Source organism: Corythoichthys intestinalis, chromosome 12, assembly GCF_030265065.1.
Source record: "Corythoichthys intestinalis isolate RoL2023-P3 chromosome 12, ASM3026506v1, whole genome shotgun sequence".
Taxonomy (NCBI): domain Eukaryota; kingdom Metazoa; phylum Chordata; class Actinopteri; order Syngnathiformes; family Syngnathidae; genus Corythoichthys; species Corythoichthys intestinalis.
Window position 1 is genome coordinate 27,633,441 of NC_080406.1, and position 24,897 is coordinate 27,658,337.

A 24,897-nucleotide genomic window follows, 5' to 3' on the forward strand; every position below is an offset into this window, starting at 1 on the left:
GCCGAGTTATGCTTCCGCGTCAGACCTGCGGCGTCAAGGATGACCCTATTTTTGATCCTCCGCCGTGGCCTCTCTGGCGCCTTCCTTTTTTGCTGACTTCGCGTCGCATCAACGTGTGTGACGTGGTGGAAATGGACTATGATTGGTCCGCTCAAACGTGGTTTACGGTTCAGTGCGAAATCACTGGCATTGTCAAACATTATTTTTCTACACGCAAAAATGGACCAAGCCGACGAGAGTATCAATGAAGAACAAGTACGACAACTTCTACAATGTCTTGTCAAGACATTATGAAGATTGCCAAATGGCAAGCAATTCGTGGGAGGAGATTGCTGAAAATACGGGGCTGGAGGTCAGCCAGCGATTGAATAAAAATAAAATGGAAGAACCACGAGACAAGTACAGTGGGGCAAATAAGTATTTAGTCAACCACTAATTGTGCAAGTTCTCCCACTTGAAAATATTAGAGGCCTGTAATTATCAACATGGGTAAACCTTAACCATGAGAGACAGAATGTGGGGGAAAAATAAACAGAAAATCACATTGTTTGATTTTTAAAGAATTTATTTGCAAATCATGGTGGAAAATAAGTATTTGGTCAATACCAAAAGTTCATCTCAATACTTTGTTATGTACCCTTTGTTTGCAATAACGGAGGCCAAATGTTTTCTGTAACTCTTCACAAGCTTTTCACACAATGTTGCTGGTATTTTGGCCCATTCCTCCATGCAGATCTCTAGAGCAGGGATGTTTTGGGGCTGTCGTTGGGCAACACGGACTTTCAACTCCCTCCACAGATTTTCTATGAGGTTGAGATCTGGAGACTGGAGCCACTCCTTTGTTGCCCTGGCTGTGTGTTTAGGATCATTGTCATGCTGAAAGACCCAGCCACGTCTCATCTTCAATGCCCTTGCTGATGGAAGGAGATTTTAACTCAAAATCTCTCGACACATGGCCCTATTCATTCTTTCCTTTACACAGATCAGTCGTCCTGGTCCCTTTGCAGAAAAACAGCCCCAAAGCATGATGTTTCCATCCCCATGCTTCACAGTGGGTATGGTGTTCGTCGGATGTAATTCAGTATTCTTTCTCCTCCAAACACGAGAACCTGTGTTTCTACCATAAAGTTCTATTTTGGTTTCATCTGACCTTAACACATTCTCCCAGTCCTCTTCTGGATCATCCAAATGCTCTCTAGCGAACCGCAGACGGGCCTGGACGTGTACTTTCTTCAGCAGGGGGACACGTCTGGCAGTGCAGGATTTGAGTCCTTGGCGGCACATTGTGTTACTGATAGTAGCCTTTGTTACTGTAGTCCCAGCTCTCTGTAGGTCATTCACTCGGTCCCACCGTGTGGTTCTGGGATTTTTGCTCACCGTTCTTGTTATCATTTTGATGCCACGGGGTGAGATCTTGCATGGAGCCCCAGATCAAGGGAGACTGTCAGTGGTCTTGTATGGCTTCCATTTTCTAATAATTGCTCCCACAGTTGATTTCTTTACACCAAGTGTTTTACCTATTGCAGATTCAGTCTTCCCAGCCTGGTGCAGGTCTACAATTTTGTCTCTGGTGTCCTTCGAAAGCTCTTTGGTCTTGGCCATAGTGGAGTTTGGAGTGTGATTGAGGTTGTGGACAGGTGTCTTTTATACCGATAATGAGTTAAAACAGGTGCCATTAATACAGCTAACGAGTGGAGCCTCGTTAGACCTCGTTAGAAGAAGTTAGACCTCTTTGACAGCCAGAAATCTTGCTTGTTTGTAGGTGACCAAATATTTATTTTCCACTCTAATTTGGGAATAAATTCTTTAAAAATCAAACAATGTGATTTTCTTTTTTTTTTTTTTTTCCAGATTCTGTCTCTCATGGTTGAGGTTTACCCATGTTGACAATTACAGACCTCTCTAATCTTTTCATGTAGGAGAACTTGCACAATTGATGTTTGACTAAATACTTATTTGCCCCACTGTATGTGTGTGTTCGGAATCGAGTGGCCACACAAAGCGGTGACCCAGTCTGCCAAAAACTGCCAGCTTTTTATCACTTTATGTCGTATTTTTGGTTGGTGCGCTTCATCATTTATTGTGTAAATATGGTTGCTGTAAGTCTGTGACTTATTTACGTGTCACACTTCAAGTATATGAAGAATAAAGCACAGGTTTGGTGTCAAAAGACAGTTCACACACGATACATCATAACTGATTGAGAGTGCCTCGGTGATTTTATGATGCCGTTAACATCAATGCTTTCAACGCAGTTTGGGAAGTTCCATAGACGCCAGAAATCTGCTATGGCTTCCCACTGGTTGGTTGTAGGACACGGCAAACAAATCTGGCTGGAGGGCTTTGCAGACCTCGGACAAAACACTGGACGCAGTGCTCAACGCCAGTTTGAAGGTAGCAGCCTCAGCTAGCTGGTTTTCACCCGAGGCTAGAAGAACTCTATGCGGCATCAAAAGTTGGACAGACCGCCTCGAAACCGTCTTCTCCGTCGCCTGCGCCTCAACATTTGTAGGATCAACATTGATTCAATGTTGATGAGCTGAAGATCCACATTCAAGCGTTCCATCGTGCGTTATTTTTTCTCCGTTAAACTAGACAAGAGGAAGTCAACAAGCATGCCCCAAAACCGTACAAACATAACGCCACACCCCTCTAGTGGCTTGGCGGTGAATTACAGAGCAACACGTCACCTGGCGGGAGAACTATTGAATGTCAAATGACGGCGTAGTCGCTGCGCCGTCACCGCAACGCGGGAGCGTAACTCAGGCTTAAGCTGCGACCCACCAAATTTGACACGAAAACGACATTTGTTCACAGATAAGCCGCACTGGACTAGAAGCCGCAGCTGTCCTGACTGTATTATAGGATATTTACACCAAAAGATGTTAACCGGTAACGCTATATTTGACAGTGGCATCATAGGATTGTCATAAGATCAAACGAACCGCCATGAAGCTTTGAACCAGTTGTCTGCAAAGCTTCATTGCTTCAACAAGCTTCATTGGGCCATTAATGCTCCCTTGGGGGAGACAGGCAACCTTTGCTGCCACCTGCTGTCAACACTGTTTTCGTCCAACATGCCTCCTAACATGCATTGCAGCACTACAGATGTAAATAATAATCAAAATTCATGTTGTGTGCTAATTATTTCTTCAGTTACTGTTCCAGTTGTTTCATTAATTGCTAGTCGTGGTATTTGGTAACACCTTGACAGTGGCACCATATGACAGTCATAAGACCATCATAATTATGACATGACACTGCCATGAGCATTAATGAATGCTTATGGTATGTCATTATGTGTTATCCGGCAAATTATCTCACTTTTGAATGGATGTAAAGATTCAAACTGGACACAAATGGAGTTAGGGACATAGTTCATACTATCATTAATGACCATCCGTTGTCAAAGAAAGTGTTACTTATTAGTCCAAATAAATCAACAAATATGCCGCACTGGACTATAAGCGGCAGGATTCAAAATTAGGGAAAAAAGTAACGTCTTACAGTCCGAAAATTACGATCCTGTATTTTTTACACGAGCATTTGGGTGGGGTTTTTTTTCCGCAGTTGTGCCAAATGTTTCGTCCAGTGAACATACAATACACTGCAGTCAAAGACAAGTTGGTGTCAGATGTTCAATAAAGATAAAGGTGCTCCTGACCCTCCATCTCCTTCTCCTTTCACCTTCCCATTAACTTCTAGGCCCATTTCCAAGCCTTATTAGCATTTAGAGTGATGGGCAAAAAGGCTGCGTGTACAAATTTTAAGATCTTTCAAGGATTTCTTAAGCTCTGCATGGGAAACTGTGCGACACAGGCTCCCACCCAACAGCTTTACCCCATGCCGGGAGGTGAAGGTGCCTCCTTCTGTGTGGTGCTTCTCCTCACCAGTGAGGTTCTGCGACCTCCTGTAGCGACTCCATCCTCATTCTCACACTTGACGCCATACCTGTCTGCCATATAGCGTGTGCGTTCAGACTGCAAGGTGAGACACTGCGGGGGAGGACTTGTCTCCCCAAGAATCTTCCCTTTCAAAAGCGAAGCGGTATTAACTGGTTTTAAAAGGCAGTACTGACACAACCTTGCCTCGTCCTTCATTTCAATGTTTCTTTTCAAAGAGGAACTGCGTCACAATGTCTATCAAAATCACACCTGAACATTAAAACGCATCCATATATATTTTTTATTATACAGTTCTGACCAAAAGAATTGGCACCCCTTCTTTTCTGTCAAATAATGCTCAATTTCTCACAGAAAATGATGTGATTACAAATGTTTTGGTAGTAATAATCTTCATTTATTTTGCTTGCAATGAAAAAACTCAAAATGGGGAAAAATTATATCATTATCATTTCACAAAATTCCGGACAAAATTATTGGCACCGTTTGAAAAATCATGCGATGCTTCTATATTTGTGTAATTAACAACATCTGTTACTCACATGTGGCACATAACAGGTGGTGGCAATAACTAAATCACACTTGCAGCCAGTTAAAATGGATTAAAGTTGACTCAACCTCCATCCTGTGTCCTTGTGTGTACCACATTGAGCATGGCGAAAAGAAGACCAAAGAACTGTCTGAGGACTTGAGAAGCAAAATTGTGAGGAAGCATGGGCAATCTCAAGGCTACAAGTCCATCTCCAAAGACCTGAATGTTCCTGTGTCTACCGTGCGCAGTGTCACCAATAAGTGTAAAGCCCATGGCACTGTGGCTAACCTCCCTAGATGTGGACGGAAAAGAAAAATTGACGAGAGATTTCAATAAAAGATTGTGCGGATGGTGGATAAAGAACCTCGACTAACATTCAAACAAGTTCAAGCTGTCCTGCAGCCCGAGGGTAGAACAGTGTCAATCAGTACTATCCGTTGGCGTCTCAATTAAAAGGGACTCTATGGTAGGATACCTAGAAAGACCTCACTTCTGACCCAGAGACATAAAAAAAAAAAAAAATCCAGGCTGGAGTTTGCCAAAACTTACTTGAGAAAGTCAAAAACGTTTTGGAAGAATGTTCTGTGGTCAGATGAGACAAAAGTAGAGCTTTTTGGGGAAAGGCATCAACATAGATGTTACAGGAAAAACAACGAGGCCTTCAGAAAAAAAAAGAACACGGTCCTCACAGTCAAACATGGCAGAGGTTGCCTGATATTTTGGGGTTGCTTTGCTGCCTCTGGCACTGGACTTGACCGTATGCCCAGAATTATGAAGTCTGAAGACTACCAACAAATTTTGCAGCATAATGTAGGGCCCAGTGTGAGAAAGCTGGGTCTCCCTCAGAGGTCATGGGTCTTCCAGCAGGACAATGACTCAAAACACGCTTCAAAAAGCACTAGAAAATGGGGTGAGAGAAAGCACTGGAGACGTCTAAAGTGGCCAGCAAAGAGTCTAGACCTGAATCCCATATAACACCTGTGGAAAGATCTGAAAATGGCAGTTTGGAGAAGGCACCCTTCAAATCTCAGACACCTGGAGTAGTTGGCAAAAGAATGGTCTAAAATTCCAGCAGAGCATTGTAAGAATCTCTCTGGTTGTTCGCAGTTTTGTCTAAATGTTGTGCTACCAAGTATTAGGCTGAGGGTGACAATACTTTTATCCTGCCCATTTTTTGTTTTCTGTAAAATGATAATGATTTCCATTCTCTTTTGTGTTTTTTCATCGCAAGCAAAATAAATGAAAATATTACTAACAAAGCATTTGTAATTTCAATCATTTTCAGGGAGAAATTGAGCATTATTCGACAGAATTGCAGGGGTGGCAATACTTTTGGCCAGCACTATAAAATATGCCAGGTACATGGGAGACTACAGTATACAGGACACATTAAAAATCAGAACAAATCTCCTGAGTAACACTGTTTATTTCATAAATACGAGTGCAGTACAAATATAAAAGTTTCCCTCCATCTGGCGTGTTTCACTGCGTGTACAAGCACTTTTTTTTTTTTTTAAACTACAATAAGGCACATGGTAACAGATCGTGGAACACAAATTTATGTGTAAAGTGTCATGAGAAGAAAGCAGCACCACTGGGTTGTTGTCAAATGCTACGAGGTGTAAGTCTCCGAGTTTCGTCCGAGACGCGAGTGCATCAAAGTACAGTACTGTTCCCCCCCACTTTTTTTTGTCAGCACTGCTGTGCACACTTTTACAAGCACGTCAGCAGAAATGAGAGCAATAAAAACACATACTGTCTAGTCTAGTGTATGTAACTATGCTAGAAAAAAAACAATCCATAGTGGAGTAAACAACTTTGCGTGCTTTCTGCAACAACATTGAGTGGGTTTTGAAAGTTATTTAAATCAGATGAGTTCAAAGAATGACGCAGACGACTGTATTTTCCGGATAAATGACACTTAATGACCAAAAATTGTCTATTTAAAATAATACAAATGCTGCTTTGTTGTACAGACGCCACTCTCCCTGTGACTAGATTACAATATCAAAGACACACATGTACCATAAAAACTATTGTAGGTCCAATATTAACCAGGAGCCTCTAAAACCACAGGAAGATTACAAACAACAAGAGGTATCATGGAGAATATTATACAAGAATACAAACAGATAAGAAAAAATAAAACCAACGCAAATTTAAAAGCTAAGTGTACACATAAAACCTAATATTTTAACTTTGGCACATAAAACACACCAATGTGCTGCTGCTGGTGATGATGATGATGATGTTGATGATAAAGAAGATGGCAGGGAGGAGCACTTTAGGTTAGTTTTTGAGACTGGCCGCAAATGTTTTTGGGAATGATGTTGCTGGTCAGACTGGAGATTAATTCTGGAAATCTTCACATGAAGCCGGAACTAGTAAAGAGGTAAAAAGAATAAATAAGTGTCAACATAGGGACAGATCAGATTTTAAACATCAGACTGGAAAGTACAACACTTTAGTCAACTCTGTTACGTTAACCAGGGGTATGCAAACTACGGTCCACAGCAAATTATGAAAATATCATTGCATATGGCGCGCACATTCTGTTGCAGTTCTCATCTTTAACAATAAATGGAGCTAGTCACCTAAACAGTGCCTCTCCATTAGCTTATGGGTCATAACCTGACAGCATGTTGAAATCAATAGAGTCTTTGGGCACCTAATGATTCGATTACGATTCAGTGGCTCCGATTCGATTACAAATCGATTATTGATTTTAATGTGTTTCATTAGTTCCAAAATTGTTCAAAAATCCTCACAGGCTAAACCAAACTAATATTTCATTATCCAGTTAACAGTTAAAAACAGTGCAGTAAATAAAATACTCAAGTCCCCATTCTGTATCAGCAGCTTTAAACTACACTCAATTATTTTAATGATGTGAATCCACCGTTTGAGTTGTTAAAATTGCTATCGTTATTCCATTATTTATCTTCTGTCTCCTTTCGACATGTCAAAGTTTTAAAACCGTTTCTTCATTTAAAGATAGATTCAAGTCAAGATTTTGCCGATTTAGGAGTATTTTAGATAAAACATTATTTAGGTTCGCTACAACAGAGCCTTCTAGAGAAGTCTACTGCTTTAAGATGGCGGCTGTTTACAACGCGGCAATTACTAAACGGCAAGTCTGTCATTTTGCATCTAGTTCTCTTTATATGTTTTAACGCCGCCGTCGTCTGTCATTTTGCATCTAGTTCTACATATATGTGATATCTATTATAGCCGTATGTGTCCGTATGTTTGTAGCACCTAGCAACTGGCCGTTGTTTGAAGCAGCTGTCGGCCGCAGTCAGGTATTAGTTTTTTTTTTTTATCTAGCGGCATGAGTTCTACATGATATTTACTCTCGGTCCATTCCTCATTGCATCCCGAAGACCGCGATGACTGTGTTTTAGTTCTGCTTTGCCTGGTATAATTCAATAATCCGAATTTGGATGTTTGTGAATCGTTCTCGAATCTTCCACGGCCAAATCGCGAATAATCTAAGAATCGGAAATTTCGCACGCCACTAGAAATCAATGTAGGAAACTGTACAATTTCAGACATTTGTTTTACATAAGTAAACCTACAGAAAAATAATCAATTCTGATCATTGAGCTATATTGATTGGGATCTTGGTGACATTTTTGCTGTCGCTGGAGTTTTTCTCTGTTGTGCAAAGTTTGTTTCAGTAGTGTAACATAGACTCCACCATCAGTTGACAAGACAACTCCTACAGACTTAGTACCACGCCTTCCCGTATGAGGCCGACCCATACAACGTTGAGGCTGCTTTCACTATTCACTGTGATAAACTCAAACAGACACTGTGTTCTAACACCAGATTAAGGTGGAAAGGTTTTACTGCATACAAGCAGGCAGGAGTGTCTCAACAGTGATTTTGTCAAGGATTCAAGGTAAATATATTTTTTTTGCACCATGCACTTTGAAATGTTGTGAATACAATAAAATGAATGGAAAAAGAATCTAGACTGTTTTACGTTCATATCTAAAGAAATTCCGCGATTTAAGCATTTATTTACAAGAATTTTCAATTTTAAAAGCTCTGTTTCGTGACAGCCACCATGTCAGATTAAACAATACCGTAACTTTGGCTTGAAATATTTACGTAAAATGAATGATAACTGCCAGTTCTGCTTTTAACCAAGAATCTAGAATGTTTTACGTACATATCCATAGAAGTTCCGTGATTTAAGCATTTATTTGCAAGAAATTTCAACTTAAAAAGCTCTTTGTTTTGTGACCGACGTTAAGTTGGATTTTGTATCTCTACACAATAGCGGATTTCAACCTAAATAAATTGTGATTGTACATATGAAAAATGACAAATTTGCTTTTGTTGAGTAAAATTCTAATGATTCTGCATGCTTTCCTCAAGTATTAAGTTTCTGATGTGAAAATTGAGGGATTTATTAGCGGTTGAAAACTTGTAATTTTGGGCAAAAACTTCCATGTTAAATATTTCTATTGATCCTGAAAATCTAGGTGATTATCTCTGCATTTGGTGATTTTTGTGCATCTAACGTAAAATTTGAGAATTTTATAGCAATTTTACGTTTTGTTGTACTTGTATAAAAAAATTTTTTATTAGGGAACGACTTTGAATTTTTTTTATGTCAATGCTCATGGAGACTCATATACATTGGCAGTGTATCAAATACTTGTTCTCCCCACTGTATGTCTAAGGGAGGTGTCCGTTTGGTTAGGTTGCTAGCGGCTTTGGTTTTGAAAATATCTGAATTTCAAGTTCTTGAAAATAGGCCCCCAACTGATAGTGAAGTCTATGAGTGTAAATATACACTCACCAGCCACTTTATTAGGTACACCATGCTAGTAACGGGTTGGACTCCCTTTTGCCTTCAGAACTGCCTCAATTCTTTGTGGCATTGATTCAACAAGGTGCTGGAAGCATTCCTCAGAGAGTTTGGTCCATATTGACATGATGCTCTCTATTGGATTGAGATCTGGTGACTGTGGAGGCCATTTAAGTACAGTGAACTCATTGTCATGTTCAAGAAACCAGGCTGAGATGGTTCCAGCTTTATGACATGGTGCATTATCCTGCTGAAAGTAGCCATCAGAAGTTGGGTACACTGTGGTCATAAAGGGATGGACATGGTCAGCAACAATACTCAGATAGGGTGTGGCGTTCCAACAATGCTCTTTTGGTACCAAGGGGCCCAAAGAGTTCCAAGAAAATATTCCCCACACCATTACACCACCAGCCTGACACGTTGATACAAGGCAGGATGGATTCATGCTTTCATGTTGTTGACGCCAAATTCTGACCCTAACATCCGAATGGCGCAGCAGAAATAGAGACTCATCAGACCAGGCAACATTTTTCCAATCTTCTATTGTCCAATTTCGATGAGCTTGTGCAAACTGTAGCCTCAGTTTCCTGTTCTTAACTGAAAGGAGTGGCAACCGGCGTGGTCTTCTGCTGCTGTAGCCCATCTGGCTCAAAGTTCGACGTACTGTGCGTTCAGAGATGCTCTTCAGCCTACCTTGGTTGTAACTAGCAGTGCAACGGTTTGCGGTTCAAAACCGAACCGTACGGTTCGCCCTGTACGGTTCAATACGCCTTTATGAATCGCGCCTTTTTGGTTTTGCAATTACAGTAATTTATTCCCAACGCTTGTGGAATGAATTAGTCAAACTCTGTGTGCCTGTGTGTGACGTGAAGCGCAGCTGTGGAGAAATTCCCGCCCCGCGAGTAATGTCCAATCGCTGTCAAGCACCTGTGTAATAGGAGCCAAGTAACGCCCTCTCTCGCTTACGAGTGAGGTGAAAGTGAAACAAGAAAGAAAACAAAAAAAGTTATGGCGAGCGGAGGAGTCGACAGACCGATTTTTGAGGAGGCACCGGCTTCTTTCAAATCTGCGGTGTGGCAACATTTCAGTTTCCCCGTGGACTACAATGCAGACGGCGAGAAAATATTGAAAAAAAAAAAAAAGCAATTTGCAAGCACTGCTTAGTGCTTGTTCCCTATGCTAACGGCAACACTTCTAACATGACTTGGGCACCTCAGCCGGCATCACCCACAGACATCGCTTTCTCAGAGCAGGACAACCCCGAAGATGACACCAGTGAAAACACACGGGTCTATAGAAGAGGCGTTCCAAAAGCCTTACAATATCAGGTCAGAAAAACACAAGAAAATAACCCGCGCAGTGGGGATGTGCATTGCAAAAGACATGCAACCATATTCCGTGGTTGAAGATGCGGGCTTAGTTAATTTAATTGCAACGCTTGACCCGCGTTATATTGTTCCCTCGCGGACATATTTCGCCAACAACATAATCCCCGACATTTATGAAATGGCACGCAAAGCCATCGAAGATGATTTTGCGAAAGCACATAGTTTCGCCCTGACCGCTGATAGTTGGACGTCCCGTGCTACAGAGTTTTTAAATGTGTACGCCGTACGTTACGTTCAAAATCTGCACGTTTTTCGTGCATTGCGTTTTTTTTTTCCCCCCCCATCCGTTTGGATTTGGTCACGCGTTTGGTTTGTAGCAAACGCGATGCTAGGCGGCTCCAATCTTTCCTGACTGTGGCCGACATCATACAATCTACGCCTAGATACCTCATGCATATACAACTACATGCGAAATGACACACGGTAGCGTTAGTAAACAGCCGCCATTTTAGAGCAGTAAACTTCTCAGAAAGGCTCTCTTGTAGTAAACCTTCCGAGCGAACCTAAGCAACTTTTTATCCAAAATACTCCTAAATCGGCAAAATCTTGACTTGAGTCTATCTTTAAAGGATGAAACAGTTTTGAAATTTTCACATGTCGAAAGTAGACAGAAGGGAACTAAGGCAAAAACGGGAGCAATTTTATCAACTTTAACGGTTGATTCACAACATTAAATAACCTCCAAACATAGCAAAGGTTACTATGTTTTTTTTTTTTTTTTTTTTTTTTTAATGAAAAAAAAAACATGAAAGGTATCACCAGTTACTTTGCCAAGTAACTTTTTTACTACTGTGTGTGTATTTCAGTAGTCAGTCACTACACTTGCCAAAGAGCTAAGAGGCATTTTAACAGTCGAAAATGTTTACATTTTAAGTGTTTATTTCATTTTTTAAAAAGCAAAATAAAGGCAGTTTAAAAAAAACAACAATAAAAAAAGCAAAACGCAAACCGCAAACCGAAACCGTGATCCCAAAACCGAGGTTCAAACCGAACCGTGGGCTAACTGAACCGTTGCACCCCTAGTTGTAACGGGTGGTTATTTTAGTCACTGTTGCCTTTCTATCAGCTCGAACCAGTCTGGCCATTCTCCTCTGACCTCTGGCATCAACTAGGCATTTCCGCCCACAGAATATTTTCTCTTTTTCGGACCATTCTCTGTAAACCCTAGAGATGGTTGTGCGTGAAAATGCCAGGAGATCAGCAGTTTCTGAAATACTCAGACCAGCCCTTCTGGTACCAACAACCATGCCACGTTCAAAGTCACTCAAATCACCTTTCTTCCCTATGCTGATGCTCGGTTTGAACTTCAGGAGATTGTCTTAAACCATGTCTACATGCCTAAGTGCACTGAGTTGCCGCCACGTGATTGGCTGATTAGAAATTAAGTGTTAACGAGCAGTTGGACAGGTGTACCTAATAAAGTGGTCGGTGAGTGCAAATATAGACAGTTATTGACATCAAATCCATTTCAGCTAGGATGGCTGGCATTGAGTGATCATGTTTCACTGCCATTGACGGACATAGACGTCTTTTCCAATTTGACTACCATCAAAATGGATTTGAAATCTTTCACCGTCAATGGCAGTCCATAAGTACTTCAAAATAAAAACATTAAAAAAAAAAAAAAAACACTTTTTCATCCGATTTCGAACACTGTTTCACAAATGTAAAGTGGAAGGACTTCAAGTTGCTCCTCACATCCTTTGCTAAAGTGCAGATTCAAAACCTTCCTTACTTCTTGCGGTCTTTGTCCTTCTTGCCGTTAGCGGTGAGGCTTTGGCCCTGCAGCAGTTGAGCGGCAGCGCGTCTCTTGCCGAAGGAGCTCTGGTCTTCCTCCAGGAGTCGCCTCTTATCCTCCAGAGCAGACTTCTCCTCGGCGTGGAGTCGCTTCAGCTGCTCGAAGCGGCTCTGCAACTGCAGTGGGAGCATAGCAACCGCGTTGTAATGAGGACCTCAAGTTGAAGAATAAAAAAACATCAGATTTGAAAAGGTTTTTTTTTTCTTAATAAAAGCTACTCAAAATCATCCTGACAAACTATTGATGGATAAACTGGCGCGGCGTTTAATGATGCAGTTAGTGACCTCTCGCTCTGCATCCTTAAGTTCAGCCTCTTTCTCTTTGACCCGCTGCACGAACATCTGCCTCATTTCGTCTTCTCTTCTCTGTAGCTCCACCAGGAACTCTTGACGCTTGGCTTCGTAGGTTTGCTGCAGACTGTGCACACACGCGTATACAGACGTCAGTGCGCTTGCCAGTTTATTGAGAACACCGAGAATAAGGTCACTCAGAGGGGTCACCTGACAGGCTTGCACTCTGGGTCCGTATCCTTGAAGCCCATCTCCTCCAGCTTGCAGCGTCTGTAGAGCTCGTAGTGGCGAGTGTGTGTCTGCTCCCTTAGATCTTCCATGTTGACGCAGATCAGCATCTCCCGCAGCTTCACAAAGTCGCAGTGGCTTTCGTTCTCCACTAAAGGAATTTCAGTGGGAGGACGGGAGACAGTAATGTCACATGGTTCAAATATACAGGGGGTCTTTCGCTTAAAACAGGGATTTTTAATGTAAAAATAATTAGGAAAATAATAGAAGAGTGAGCCCTGCAGCGAAAAGAGGAAATGACACTGCTCAAAAGGCGTAAAGTTGTGTTTAGGAGCCACGAATTTGAGCCAAACTAATACTTTTTTGTATTACAAACCACAGTATATTGGCTACAGCATAAAACAGCAAAAAGGTAAGACTTGAAATACTCTAAAAAATAAATAGGGGCTACCGAGCTAGGCAATTTTAAGATCAAAGCACAATTTTTTTTCTTTTTTAGATCGATCGAGGGTGATCTGCTGTGTCATATTTAACAGAGTCCAATGTTGGTTGGTTTTCAAACGGTTAATTACACTCCAGAGCCACTTTCATGATTGTATCCCGGTAAATTCCTGTTTAAGGTGACAGGGCATTTACCCACGTCATTGCTTTCACAAATGGAGAGATATCCCGGGAATAACGCGGGTTCGACACTTTCATAGACTTGTCCCCTGTTGCCGACTCAGCGGTCTCTGTGCGGGGAGGGCGGCTGACGTGATTTTATAACCCGGACATTACATCACTTTTGGTCAGCATCAGCAACAAAATAAACCACACATTTCCAAAAATGGACAATGGACTCTCTTCCTTGGCTCTACGATCCAGTAGCAATTTAATTTTGTTATGTTTTCAGTTTAATGTTGCTATTTCCAGTTTTCCATGTAGATAATTGCGATGTTTGTTTACTGCTTTCGTTTTACTGCTTACTACTTCCTTAAATATTTTATTATAGCTTTCTGACTACGCTGTACAACTGTACTCTTAAGTATATTTGTTTTGTATATTGAAGAAAAATTTGTTGAAAGTTTCCGAGTATAAAACTAAACTTTTTCTCAGTACACAAATTAAGTTAAGTCCAGTTCAATCAAATAAAAAAGTGCTGCTTATTGACATTTTTCCTCTGTCGGCAAATTGCTGATGTAAGTTGTGTCAATGACTCATTATTTCTAAACAAACTAAACAACATGCTGTACATTTAATTAAAAATGGCAAAACATTTGCAAGCTAAATTGTAACATTCCTGTTGAAGTGAAACACTATATACTTATTATTATTAATTCACATATATTTATTTTACTTAAAGATTCTAGTATTAATTAAATGATTAATAATTAAATAATATTGTTTTTTAAATGTGATATAGTGTCCCACACTTACAGTGTCCGTGAGAAAACTGCCACTGCAATTTAGTTCCGCTTAGCTCGCAATATTAATAAATTTTATGAAGAAAAAAAATGCATAAAACTAAAACGGTACGCAAGTGAACCAAACCAAACATGCAAAACCAAAACGCTTCAAAACATATATATCCACATGACACGTTACACCCACGCACAAAGTTTTCAACAACCTGCTTAACTGTGCTAAATTGATCCAGTTTTACGTTTGGTTCTTTATAGCGCATATGACATACGTTCCAAGCAAAGTCCATTTTGCAAATATTGCAGGTAATTATTTGCTTCACTTTTTTTTTTTTTAAATAAATGAAATGTTGCCATGTCTATGATGTTTTAAGTACGATCGTGTGCCTGAACTGCACTTGACGCTGCCATTGTTGTATTAACTTACGTTCGCTACTGCGCATGCGCTTAGATGTAATACACACCCACAATTAGTTACTGACAATAATCAATAATCAAATTCGTTGGCAACAATTTTATTAATTGATTATTATAGATTTCATCGATTAGTTGTTGCAGACTTAAAAACTATCAGTAAAACCAACATAAAACAAAAGTTAGAAATTTTTTTTAAAAGACTACATCAGACAATATCGGAGGAAAAAAAATGATCTTTTTTTTTTTTTTTTAGACCAAATTATCCTGCCCTAAAACATACAAACAAACAAAAAATAAAATCAAGTGTTGCAAGTTCCCTGTTCAGTTGTGATTGATGGACTCAACAAACCCACCTTGGACAACCCCCCAGGGGTACTGGCGAGCCTTCACCATCTTGTTGCCCACAGCCACTTCTTCCGTGCTGCCCACCACAGCAAAAGGTAGATGCCCCTAAAAACACATTAAAAAGAAATAAAACGAACCAGAGTTCGCAAGCAAGACAAGGGGCTTAGGATGATGCGCACTTACATTCATGGCCGTGTTGACCTTGGCGACGGTCTCGTCGTCCAATGGGAACTGATAGATCTGGACGCCGTTGCTCACAAGTTCACTCATGATCTTGATCTTAAACTTGTGCAGCTCGCTCTTACTGATCGTGTCTGCTTTGGCGATGACGGGGATGATGTTGACCTATACGATGTCATTATTATAGGCTTGTAGAAGGGTTTTATACGATTAACTTCAAACAGGGTTTCTACAGGTATCAGCAAATCTCATTTAATGTTTTTATTGCCACTTTAAACTAATTTAATGCCCGTGCCCTACTACAGAGTTTCACTCACACAAATTGTAAGTAGAGTTGTCCAATGGTCCAATAATGATTTTTTAACCAATATCTCCTTAACTTCAAAAATCCGATACCTATATCAAACTGAAACCTATATATGCGGTGGTGGACTTGATATATTATGGCTATTTTTATTGTGATGCCCCCCTGGATACTTTAATAATGATAAATGTAACAACTCCAATATTTTCCATTCAGCATTCTGTGAAAAAAGTGCCATTATTGCACCACTATATCTATTATTCAACACAAAATAGTGCAAAAATCAGTTTTTGGGATCAAGTGCAAGTGCAAACTCCCACTAAGGCAATGCCATATCACATATAGCTCACACAGTGCTTCTGGCTGAAAATAACAACAAAGGCACACCGTACAGTGAATTAGGTATGTGTTGAGTTTATAATTCATTATTTTTCAATCATTTATTGCTCATTTATTTTTAGCACCATGAAGGCAAATGGTCTGCTCACATAACAAATTCCAAGCATTTTACTTTGGAGACCTCTAATGGCCAATAAGCATAACTGCTGTGCTAAGCTGTGACCAGCCCTTGTACAAAGGCAAAAGGCTTCTACATTCACTTTGAAGGCATTTATCGGCTGATATTACACCATGTAACACATATTTTTTCCCAGGTTTAAAGTGGTATTTCGTAGTTTGTTCCATCACATTGACATATAAAAACACTTTTGTTTCCCAAAAAGTTTGGGGTTGTGGTCACGACCTTGAAATTCTATTTTTCACTTTTCTTTACTGTTGGTCTTTATTATGCTTTATATATCTACTATACAGTGCCCTCCATAATTATTGGCACCCCTGGTTAAGATGTGTTTTTTAGCTTCTAATATATATATTTTTTTAATTCAAATAATATGGGACCTTGTGCTGTACGCTTTGGTCAGATGAGACCAAGATTGAGCTTTTTGGAACCAAACACTCTAAGGGAGTCTGGCGTGCCACGAAAGATGCGCATGCTGAAAAGCACCTCATACCCACTGTGAAGTATGGGGGTGGGTCAGTGATGCTGTGGGACTATTTCGCTTCCAAAGGCCCTGGGAACCTTGTTAGGGTGCATGGCATCATGAATGCTTTGAAATACCAGGACATTTTAAATCAAAATCTATTGCCCTCTGTCCAGGCTTCAACTGGGACCGTGTGCTTTGGTCAGATGAGACCAAGATTGAGCTTTTTGGAACTAAACACTCTAAGTGGGTCTGGCGTGCCACGAAAGATGCGCATGCTGAAAAGCACCTCATACCCACTGTGAACTATGGGGGTGGGTCAGTGATGCTGTGGGACTGTTTCGCTTCCAAAGGCCCTGGGAACCTTGTTAGGGTGCATGGCATCATGAATGCTTTGAAATACCAGGACATTTTAAATCAAAATCTGTTGCCCTCTGCCCGAAAGCTGAAGAGGGGTCGTCACTGGGTCTTTCAGCAAGACAATGACCCTAAACATATGGCCAAATCTACACAGAAATGGTTCACCAGACACTAAATCAAGCTCCTCCCATGGCCATCTCAGTCCCCAGACCTTGTTTTGTTGGCAAAAGGGGGTTGTACAAAGTATTAACACAAGGGGTGCTAATAATTGTGACACACATTATTTGATGTCAAATAATTATTTCTTTATGGGGGATTTTTCCCCACTGAAAAAATGCACTTGTATTAAAGGTTAGATTTTTCTCTTTTTTTCCATTAAGGTCCCATATTATTTGAATAACAAAAAAAAATATTAGAAGCTAAAAAAAAAACATCTTAACCAGGGGTGCCAATAATTATGGAGGGCACTGTATATATGTACATTTTCCTCCTTATTTTATAGACTTAGTATGACCTGAAACACGAATGACATTTAACATACATGTTTTCTGCATTACTAGAACATAAAATTGGACATTTCTAATATAGCCTCAAATTTTAGCAAAACCAACACTTTTACCTTATTCGTGGCACTTTTTCATTTAGCTTGGACCCAAGCAACACAAATAAAATGATTTTGGTTTGAGTTTGGACTTGGTTATCTTGGAGCTAAACAGCAGAGAGGTCATACATGCTGTGTTATAGGCTGCTCAATATTCCATTAAAGAGGCCGGCTCGATAACACAGCCAACTTTCATCAAGAGTTCAAACAGATAAACAATGTGTCCTGATGTTATTTGTGGCTCCGCAGCCCGCTTTGCTGTCCAAGCCACCCCGCATTCCAGCCAGTCTCTCTGCATGTGTGTGTGTGTCATTTTGTCAAGCTGGAGAATGTTTTTTCTGCTCGAGCTTCAGGGTCAGACACACAAAACACACAAGTGATGGCTGCGCACAAACTAATACAATGTGCGTGGCTGACTGCCCCTTCTTCACAGACAAACGTCTCTTTCTCTGTGTCTGTACAGTGATACAAAAGACAACTCGATTGAGTGTGTGTGGGGAGGGGGCATTCCAGCGTTTTTTTGTTTGTTTGTGTGTGACTCTTTTCACACGCAAATTCTGGTTTACTGGCACTTCCCGGCAGTGAAACACAAGAGCATGGGAAAGGTTGTGACCACCTCCAGTCTTGGGGAGGGAAACACTCACCGACTCAGCAGTTTATTACTAATCCATTCAATTTGACGACCTGTGTCATGTGTACTTTGAATCACTGGATAATTTCGTTCTATAATTTAATTTTTCCCGTCCTCATCGAAAGCATGACACAATATGTAACCACTTTGATGACAATGTGAGTGATGTGTGAATTGGCTTGTGTGTGATAAGACTGTGATAGAGCCTGATTCAAATATTCACTTTAGGATAAATTCATCGACATCCAATCCTTTTGAACAAGTTCAAATGGATTTGGTCATTTATGATATCGCTGCCAATGACAGCCACTGAGTTAACTCAGTGATGTCAAAACTACAGCCTGCTGCCCAGTTTTTATTGGCTCACAGAAAAATTATGAAATTATGATTCATATGGCCTGCACAAGAATTTTAAATTTAGCCAATATTGTTTTGAACTTCTCAGATGAAGCTTAAACAGTGCCTCTCCATTAGATAAGCGGTCGAAACCTGACAACATATTGAAATGAGTGGAGGACACTGTATAGAATTTCAGTGTTTTCGTTTACATAAATAGATTTAAATTTACAAAAAATAATCGAATGTGATCAATTGAGTTGTTCTTTGCAGTGGTTTTCTTGACTTATTGTGTTGTCCAGTTTATTTTCTTTTGTCTTTTGTTTTCTTTTCTTTTCTTCTTTCTCTCTGCAGTTTGTTTCAGTGGTGTAAATATGAATAGATAAACAGGGAATCCTTGGGTTATGGTGATGTCCTCAACCTGTAACGTTTCGACATTATGATGGACATGCCTTGTCCGGCATTAAGTCCCCTACAACAGTGTTTTTCAACCAGTGTGCCACGCCACACTAGTGTGCCGTGAGAGATCGTCAGGTGCGCCGCGAGAAATTATCCAATGTGGCATATATATTGTATATATATGTATATACTATATATATATGTATATACTATATATATATATATATATATATATATATATATAAACGTCGTCGGGCGGAGTTGCAGTAGGAAGGAAGGAGTAGGTAGAAAGTTCTCGGTCGTGTTCAGATGAGCGAGGTATTGCTCGTGTCGCATTCAAGAACTGCTCAGATTTCTAGACATCAGCGACCTTGCTGTCCGAGACAATGTGGACACCAGCACATCTACTGCAAATCATTTGGTTAAACTCGTCATGTGTCAATATACTCGAAAGTCACCTTTCTATTTTATCCATATGTGATGACCGTCAATCCTCCCCTTGCGTTTTATTCCAACACATTGTTGAGGACAGTAAGGTGTTTAATAGCTAGAAATCCGAGCAGTTATTGAACGAGACACGAGCAGCTATCCAAGAGCGCCAGTGTGCCAAGCAAGTTTAAACTTCATCTCCAAACGAAACACCCATCGCTTCAAAACAAGTCGATGGAATATTTTGTCCGCCTTCGTGAAAACACAGAGAAACAGGCAACTTTTTTGATAAAAACTACAAAGGTAAATGAGAAAGCCCTCAAAGCCAGTTACCTTGTTGCTGAACTTGTTGCTAAATCCAAAAAGTCCCACACCGTGACAGAGACATTAATACTACCTGCCTGCAAAGCCATTGCCCGCGAGATGCTCGGCCCTGACGCGGTTAAAGACATTGCTCAAGTCCCCATGTCTGATAATTCTGAGCTTTTTCAAGCCTAAATGCTATAAAAAAAAAAAAAATAAAAGCAGAGAAAGACTGATAGCTGTTGAAGAATAAGGATATCGACTTTGTGTTCTTCTAAACAGGCTCACGTTTCACACTGAGTAAGTATGCATACTGAGAAATTATTTTTTAATTGAATATACTGTACAGTGAAAAAATTTGGAACATTTTTGGTTTGTGGTGTGCCGCAAGATTTTTTCCAATGTAAAAATGTGCCGTGACTCAAAAAAGGTTGAAACACATTGCCCTACACCTTAGTTTCTGCATAGCTAGAACATAGTGCTTGTCTGTGTTTGTGCCTTGGAAGTATCTCAGCCTTTTTGCCCTTCTTTTTTCACATTATAGCCCTATTGAAGAAAACAATCTTCTACGTTCATCCAAAAGAATAGCAATTACCATGGAAACGAAGCTTAAAATCATAAAAACGGAAAAGAAACACTGACGCACATCAGTAAAGATATGCTACGTTCAGATCAAAGTTCAACTGTCACGCGAAAATGCATTGCTCCTTGTCAAATGCACTTTTGAGTTCACACTGAATTTTCGTCACAGACAGTCAAAGTCAAACAATTTCCGGTTCACGTAACCTAAAATTAGGGCATTATTGTAGTGAATCAGGTTGCATGTATGCTTCAGGTTGCAATGTTGATGTGTTGAGTTAGGGGCAGCCCAGAATACACCCGTCTCTAAACCAAAGGTTCTTAATCTGGGTTCGATCCAACCCCAGGTGTTTGGTGAGTAAGTATAAGAGGTTCAGCAAAGGGGCCCTATTTTCGTACACTGACTAAATCTAGGCAAAGTGGTGCTTTAGAACAGGTTTTGGACTGGTTGCCTTTAATTTACAGGCTGTATTCCATTTCTTTTAACTGCTAGCCCTCCATCTAATGAGATGAAAAAGTGGTTTGCTCAGTGGAAGGTTGACTCGCCCTGGGTATGAGGAAGTACAACAGACCTACGGTCAGCGTGGACTCAAATTTTGACTTATTTTAGCATACTTTCAAAATGTAACAAACACTGAAGAAGAATTCGCTTAGTTATTAGCTTTCTCAATTAGATATACAGTATGAGTTTTACATTTTTTGTATTTGCTTTGTTATCGAATTCTGAAGTGTTCAGTGAATGCACATGTGAAACTCGGGAGTTCAGTGCCTTAGCAAGGTTAAGAATTTTTGTATTGCTATTTTATTAGGATCCCCATTGGCTGATGAACACATCTGCTACTCTTCCTGGGGTCCACACAAAAAAATAAAACAAACAAGACATCAACATACAAATCAACATAGGCTATATATAAAAGAGCAAAAAGAATAAGAACCACTGCTCTAAACACACCACCTGTCTGACTTAAGGGAGAGGAAAGGGCAGACGAGTTGACTGTTTTGGTTTCATTTTCAATTGTAGTACTGTTTAGTGCTTTCGGTTGCAAATAAACCATTGAAGACGCCAACTCTATCCACCTCTCAGTAATAATGGTAAGTACAGCATCTTATTTTTTTTATTTTATTGTGTTTTAGTTTTTGTACTTTTAAGTACTTGTACTTTGTAAGTATTTTGACGTAAATTTCGACTTTAACAGTGAAATTCGCGTTTCATCGCCAGCTATGAACGGAACTAAATCGTAACTCGAACACTCTCTGTATTGCAATATCCTTATGCCTCTAAATTAAAAAAAATGTCTCTGAATTATTTGTCGCTTGTAGCCATTTATTAATTGCCATTGACAGTTATAGACAATCAAGTCCATTTGAATTGAAAAAGCTGGCATTGAGAGCGACCATTTTTCACTGCCAATTGACAGTTATAGGCGTCCAATCCAATATGACTGTCAATCAGTGTGAATGGCAGTCAATAAGTTAATTCTTAAAAATAAATACATTTAATCACATTTTTAAAAATGGTTCGATTTATACTCCAGAGCGACTTACACCCTGGAAAATGCAGTCTGTACCGGATGAAACCTAAGTCTACATATACCAACTGCTATTTAATGTAATCTGTGGGTTGGCCAAGCGTCTAGTTGTTTTTTGTTACCTGCAATTGACATGTGTGTGAAAGAATCTAACCAAAGACATGCTCCTACCTTACTGTCCAGTTTCTTCATTGTGACCAAGTCCAGCGACTTCAGAGAGTGGCCCGAGGGGGAAATAAAATACAGACAGGCGTGGACCCGCGAGTCGTGGTAGTTAAAAAGGGAGCGCTTAATTTTGAGCTCCTCCTGAAGATAACTCTCAAACTGCTTGTCAATGTAGTCCACAACTGGCTGATAACTATTAGACAGACAGAAAGCATTGATGGTTAACGGCGGTGCTGTGCGGCATCAACTCGCACGCTCGCTCCCCACGAAGCTCCGACCTTTCCTGTTTGTTCATTTGATCCCCAAATCCCACCGTGTTGACCACGGTGAGGCGTAGTCGCACGTTACTTTCTTGCAGGTCGTAGGTTTGAGCCCGCAGCTTCACCTGAGGCTCAAAGTGGGAGGACTCAAAGTTTTCGAAGTTGGTGTTGAAAAGGGTGTCCATTAGGGTGGACTTGCCGATACCAGTTTCACCTGAGGACCGAAAGAAGAGACAAAAGACTGATGAGAACGGTACTTTTATGTGATATATTTTTCCACAAATAAATAAGAACACTTGGTCAAAATAAGATGAAGTTTTTTGATTGCATTCTTTTTGTTCCTTCGAATATGCTGTTAAAGACCCAGATAAGATATGCACTGTCATGTGTTCTACTATACACAGTATTCAGAAAAATGAAAACTAAAACTCCAATTAAGAGTACACAGCTAAGCAATTAGATGATTAAAGTTTCAAAAGCAAGTATGTTTTAACGAAACTCATTTCCCTGTAAATCTGATCCTATGGTTAATGACTAAACTATTTGTACACGTGTTTGTTTTCTTGAATAGCTCCAACTGGTTTCATACCAAGGAATATTATAGATAGTCAATCTCTCCCTTTTTTTCTCCCGCCCAAATCTGATACTAAAGTAGAGATCAGTTAAAAACTGAGCTTCATTGTCTCCCTTGGCTGTGCTTCTATAGCTACCTCTCTTTAAAAAACATTCTAGTGTTTGTTTTAACTTCCATTTTGCGTACGGGAAGTTCGTAAAACATTGTTCACTCATTGCAAAAAATAAAAACACTTAAGGGAACTATTTCACTTAATATATTACATGTTGCATGCTGAGCCTGTATACTCCTTTTATGTTTAAGAAAAAAATAAGTACTATGAAAGACACAAAAATGTTTGACATGTTACAAATCTACAGCAAACTTTATTCAAAATTGGAATATCCAACGGTGACCCTGAAGTGCAAAACACAATGGCAAAAACAAAAAAAACACACACACACAATGGCAAATCACATAACAAAAAACACAACAATAAATTACATTAAAAAACAACATAACCAGGGCAAATCAAAAAACAAAACGGCAAATTCAAAACCACAACGGCAAATAACAAAAAAACAAACCGCTAAATCACATGACAAAAAAGCTAATGTTGCAAATAGCTGTTGATTGTATGACATGGTTGAGTGCGTTGTAAATAAAATTTGTGTGAAATGTCTTTTTGTCATGTAATTTTTTTGTGTTTTTGAATTACTTTTTTTTTGGTGATATAATTTGCCGTTGTGTTTTTTAAATTGTTTTTTTAGTATGTGATTTCCCTTTGTGTTTTGCACTTCAGGGCCACCATAGTTTCCCTTTTACTATATATGAATATTAGCTCCAAATATCTGTTCTTTGTTTCTTTGACCTGATCTGTCCGGACTTAAAAAAAACATATTGGTCAATGTCTATTGAACGTTGCTGGCCATGTTGAGAACTTGAGATGGATGTCAGGAGGTATACAATACCAATGCAAAGGATGTTGAAGCAGAACCCCTGATCTGTAGACTTGTTGACCAACTGGTCTGGGAGGCTGTCAAAGCCCACATGCCCTGCCAGGGAGAGAGGTCGGACACCCTTGTCCTAAAAAAAAAAAAAAAAAAAAAAAAAAAAAACACAGCTTTTCAATATGTGTTTAGCTATCAACTGTAGAATCGGTTAAATTAAAACGCAGAGGTACCAGAAATGTAAAAATACTACTCTGTAAAAGCACACCATCCAAAGCTTAGTGCTGTACCGTACTTTGTTGAAAATATATTGTTGAATATGAATCAATTCAAGTTTCATTTACTTTCAGCACTTTGCTAGTTTTTCCAGTTCAGGTGGTCGTCGTGGAACTCTGAAAACCAAAGTCTCCCGAACTTCACACCAGCATTAGGATGACGTGATTGCTTCTTTCAGGCAGCTAACGCCCCTATGGCAGTCAATGTTTATGAGCCAAAAAGCAAACCACTCGATTCGTTAATTTTGGCGTGAATCCATACAATTACATGAATTAGGTTCATGCGTTTTGTTTTATTTGAACCAATTATGTTGTGTTTGAAAAGTAGCACAAATTCTTCGACTTTAGATAGAAGTTATGCTGGTCGTAGGGCTAGCTAACTTCAATGTAGCCCTAGACACTCCCTGTCCGACTATGTTTATCATTTAAGAAAAGATAGAAACACAAATACAAACCGGTTGCCGAGCAACTTCTGAAGAAGCCATAGTCATCGATGAAACGTTCATGTCCCCGCAGATAGGAGACAGAATACAGTAAACTTAGTTCAGAGTCAGATGTCTTTTTTTCCACCAAAGAATCCTCCTGAATGGGACCGCCTCACCGCGGAGAGATCAGACCACATTAGGAAGAGAGGATTGGCGTCTCATCTGTTAATTTGGAATTTTCACCTAATGTAACATAGTCGGATTTAAGCATTCCATTTTCAATTTACATAATACACCTTTTCACTCAACGATTATTCAGAGCATAAATATGCTTTATATGTTTATTTATTATCACATTTTTCCACGAGTCCCCTTTCTTTCAAATTGGTTCAGTCCGATCTGTTGTCACATTCATGGTATTCCAACTGTGGGGAATTTGCCAATGTTACTAATTCGTTGTTGATTTATGTTAAACGTACTTATAATAATTACTTCATACGCAATTGAAAACTGAAT

The 24,897-nt window shown here is 39.8% G+C and overlaps 1 protein-coding gene across 1 annotated transcript; it reads right to left on the minus strand.

Moving 5' to 3' along the window:
• Nucleotides 1-5,842: 5,842 nt before the first annotated feature.
• On the minus strand, nt 5,843-24,575 carry septin10 (septin 10). Its single transcript, XM_057852664.1, has 10 exons — nt 24,412-24,575; nt 23,703-23,817; nt 22,197-22,392; nt 21,925-22,111; nt 15,306-15,467; nt 15,131-15,227; nt 12,943-13,111; nt 12,727-12,859; nt 12,380-12,558; nt 5,843-6,815 (listed from the first exon to the last, which is right to left on the minus strand). The coding sequence occupies exons 1-10, from the start codon at nt 24,460-24,462 to the stop codon at nt 6,800-6,802; spliced, it is 1,305 nt and encodes a 434-aa protein (XP_057708647.1). The 5' UTR covers nt 24,463-24,575; the 3' UTR covers nt 5,843-6,799.
• Nucleotides 24,576-24,897: the final 322 nt, after the last annotated feature.

Excerpts from the sequence above, each read along its gene's own strand:
- septin10 (XM_057852664.1), bottom strand. The coding sequence starts at position 24,462 with ATGAACGTTTCATCGATGACTATGGCTTCTTCAGAAGTTGCTCGGCAA. Across the intron at positions 13,112-15,130 it reads CCCCTGGGGGGTTGTCCAAG|TGGAGAACGAAAGCCACTGC; the intron begins GTGGGTTTGTTG and ends AAATTCCTTTAG. Across the intron at positions 12,559-12,726 it reads TTAAGGATGCAGAGCGAGAG|TTGCAGAGCCGCTTCGAGCA; the intron begins GTCACTAACTGC and ends CTCCCACTGCAG.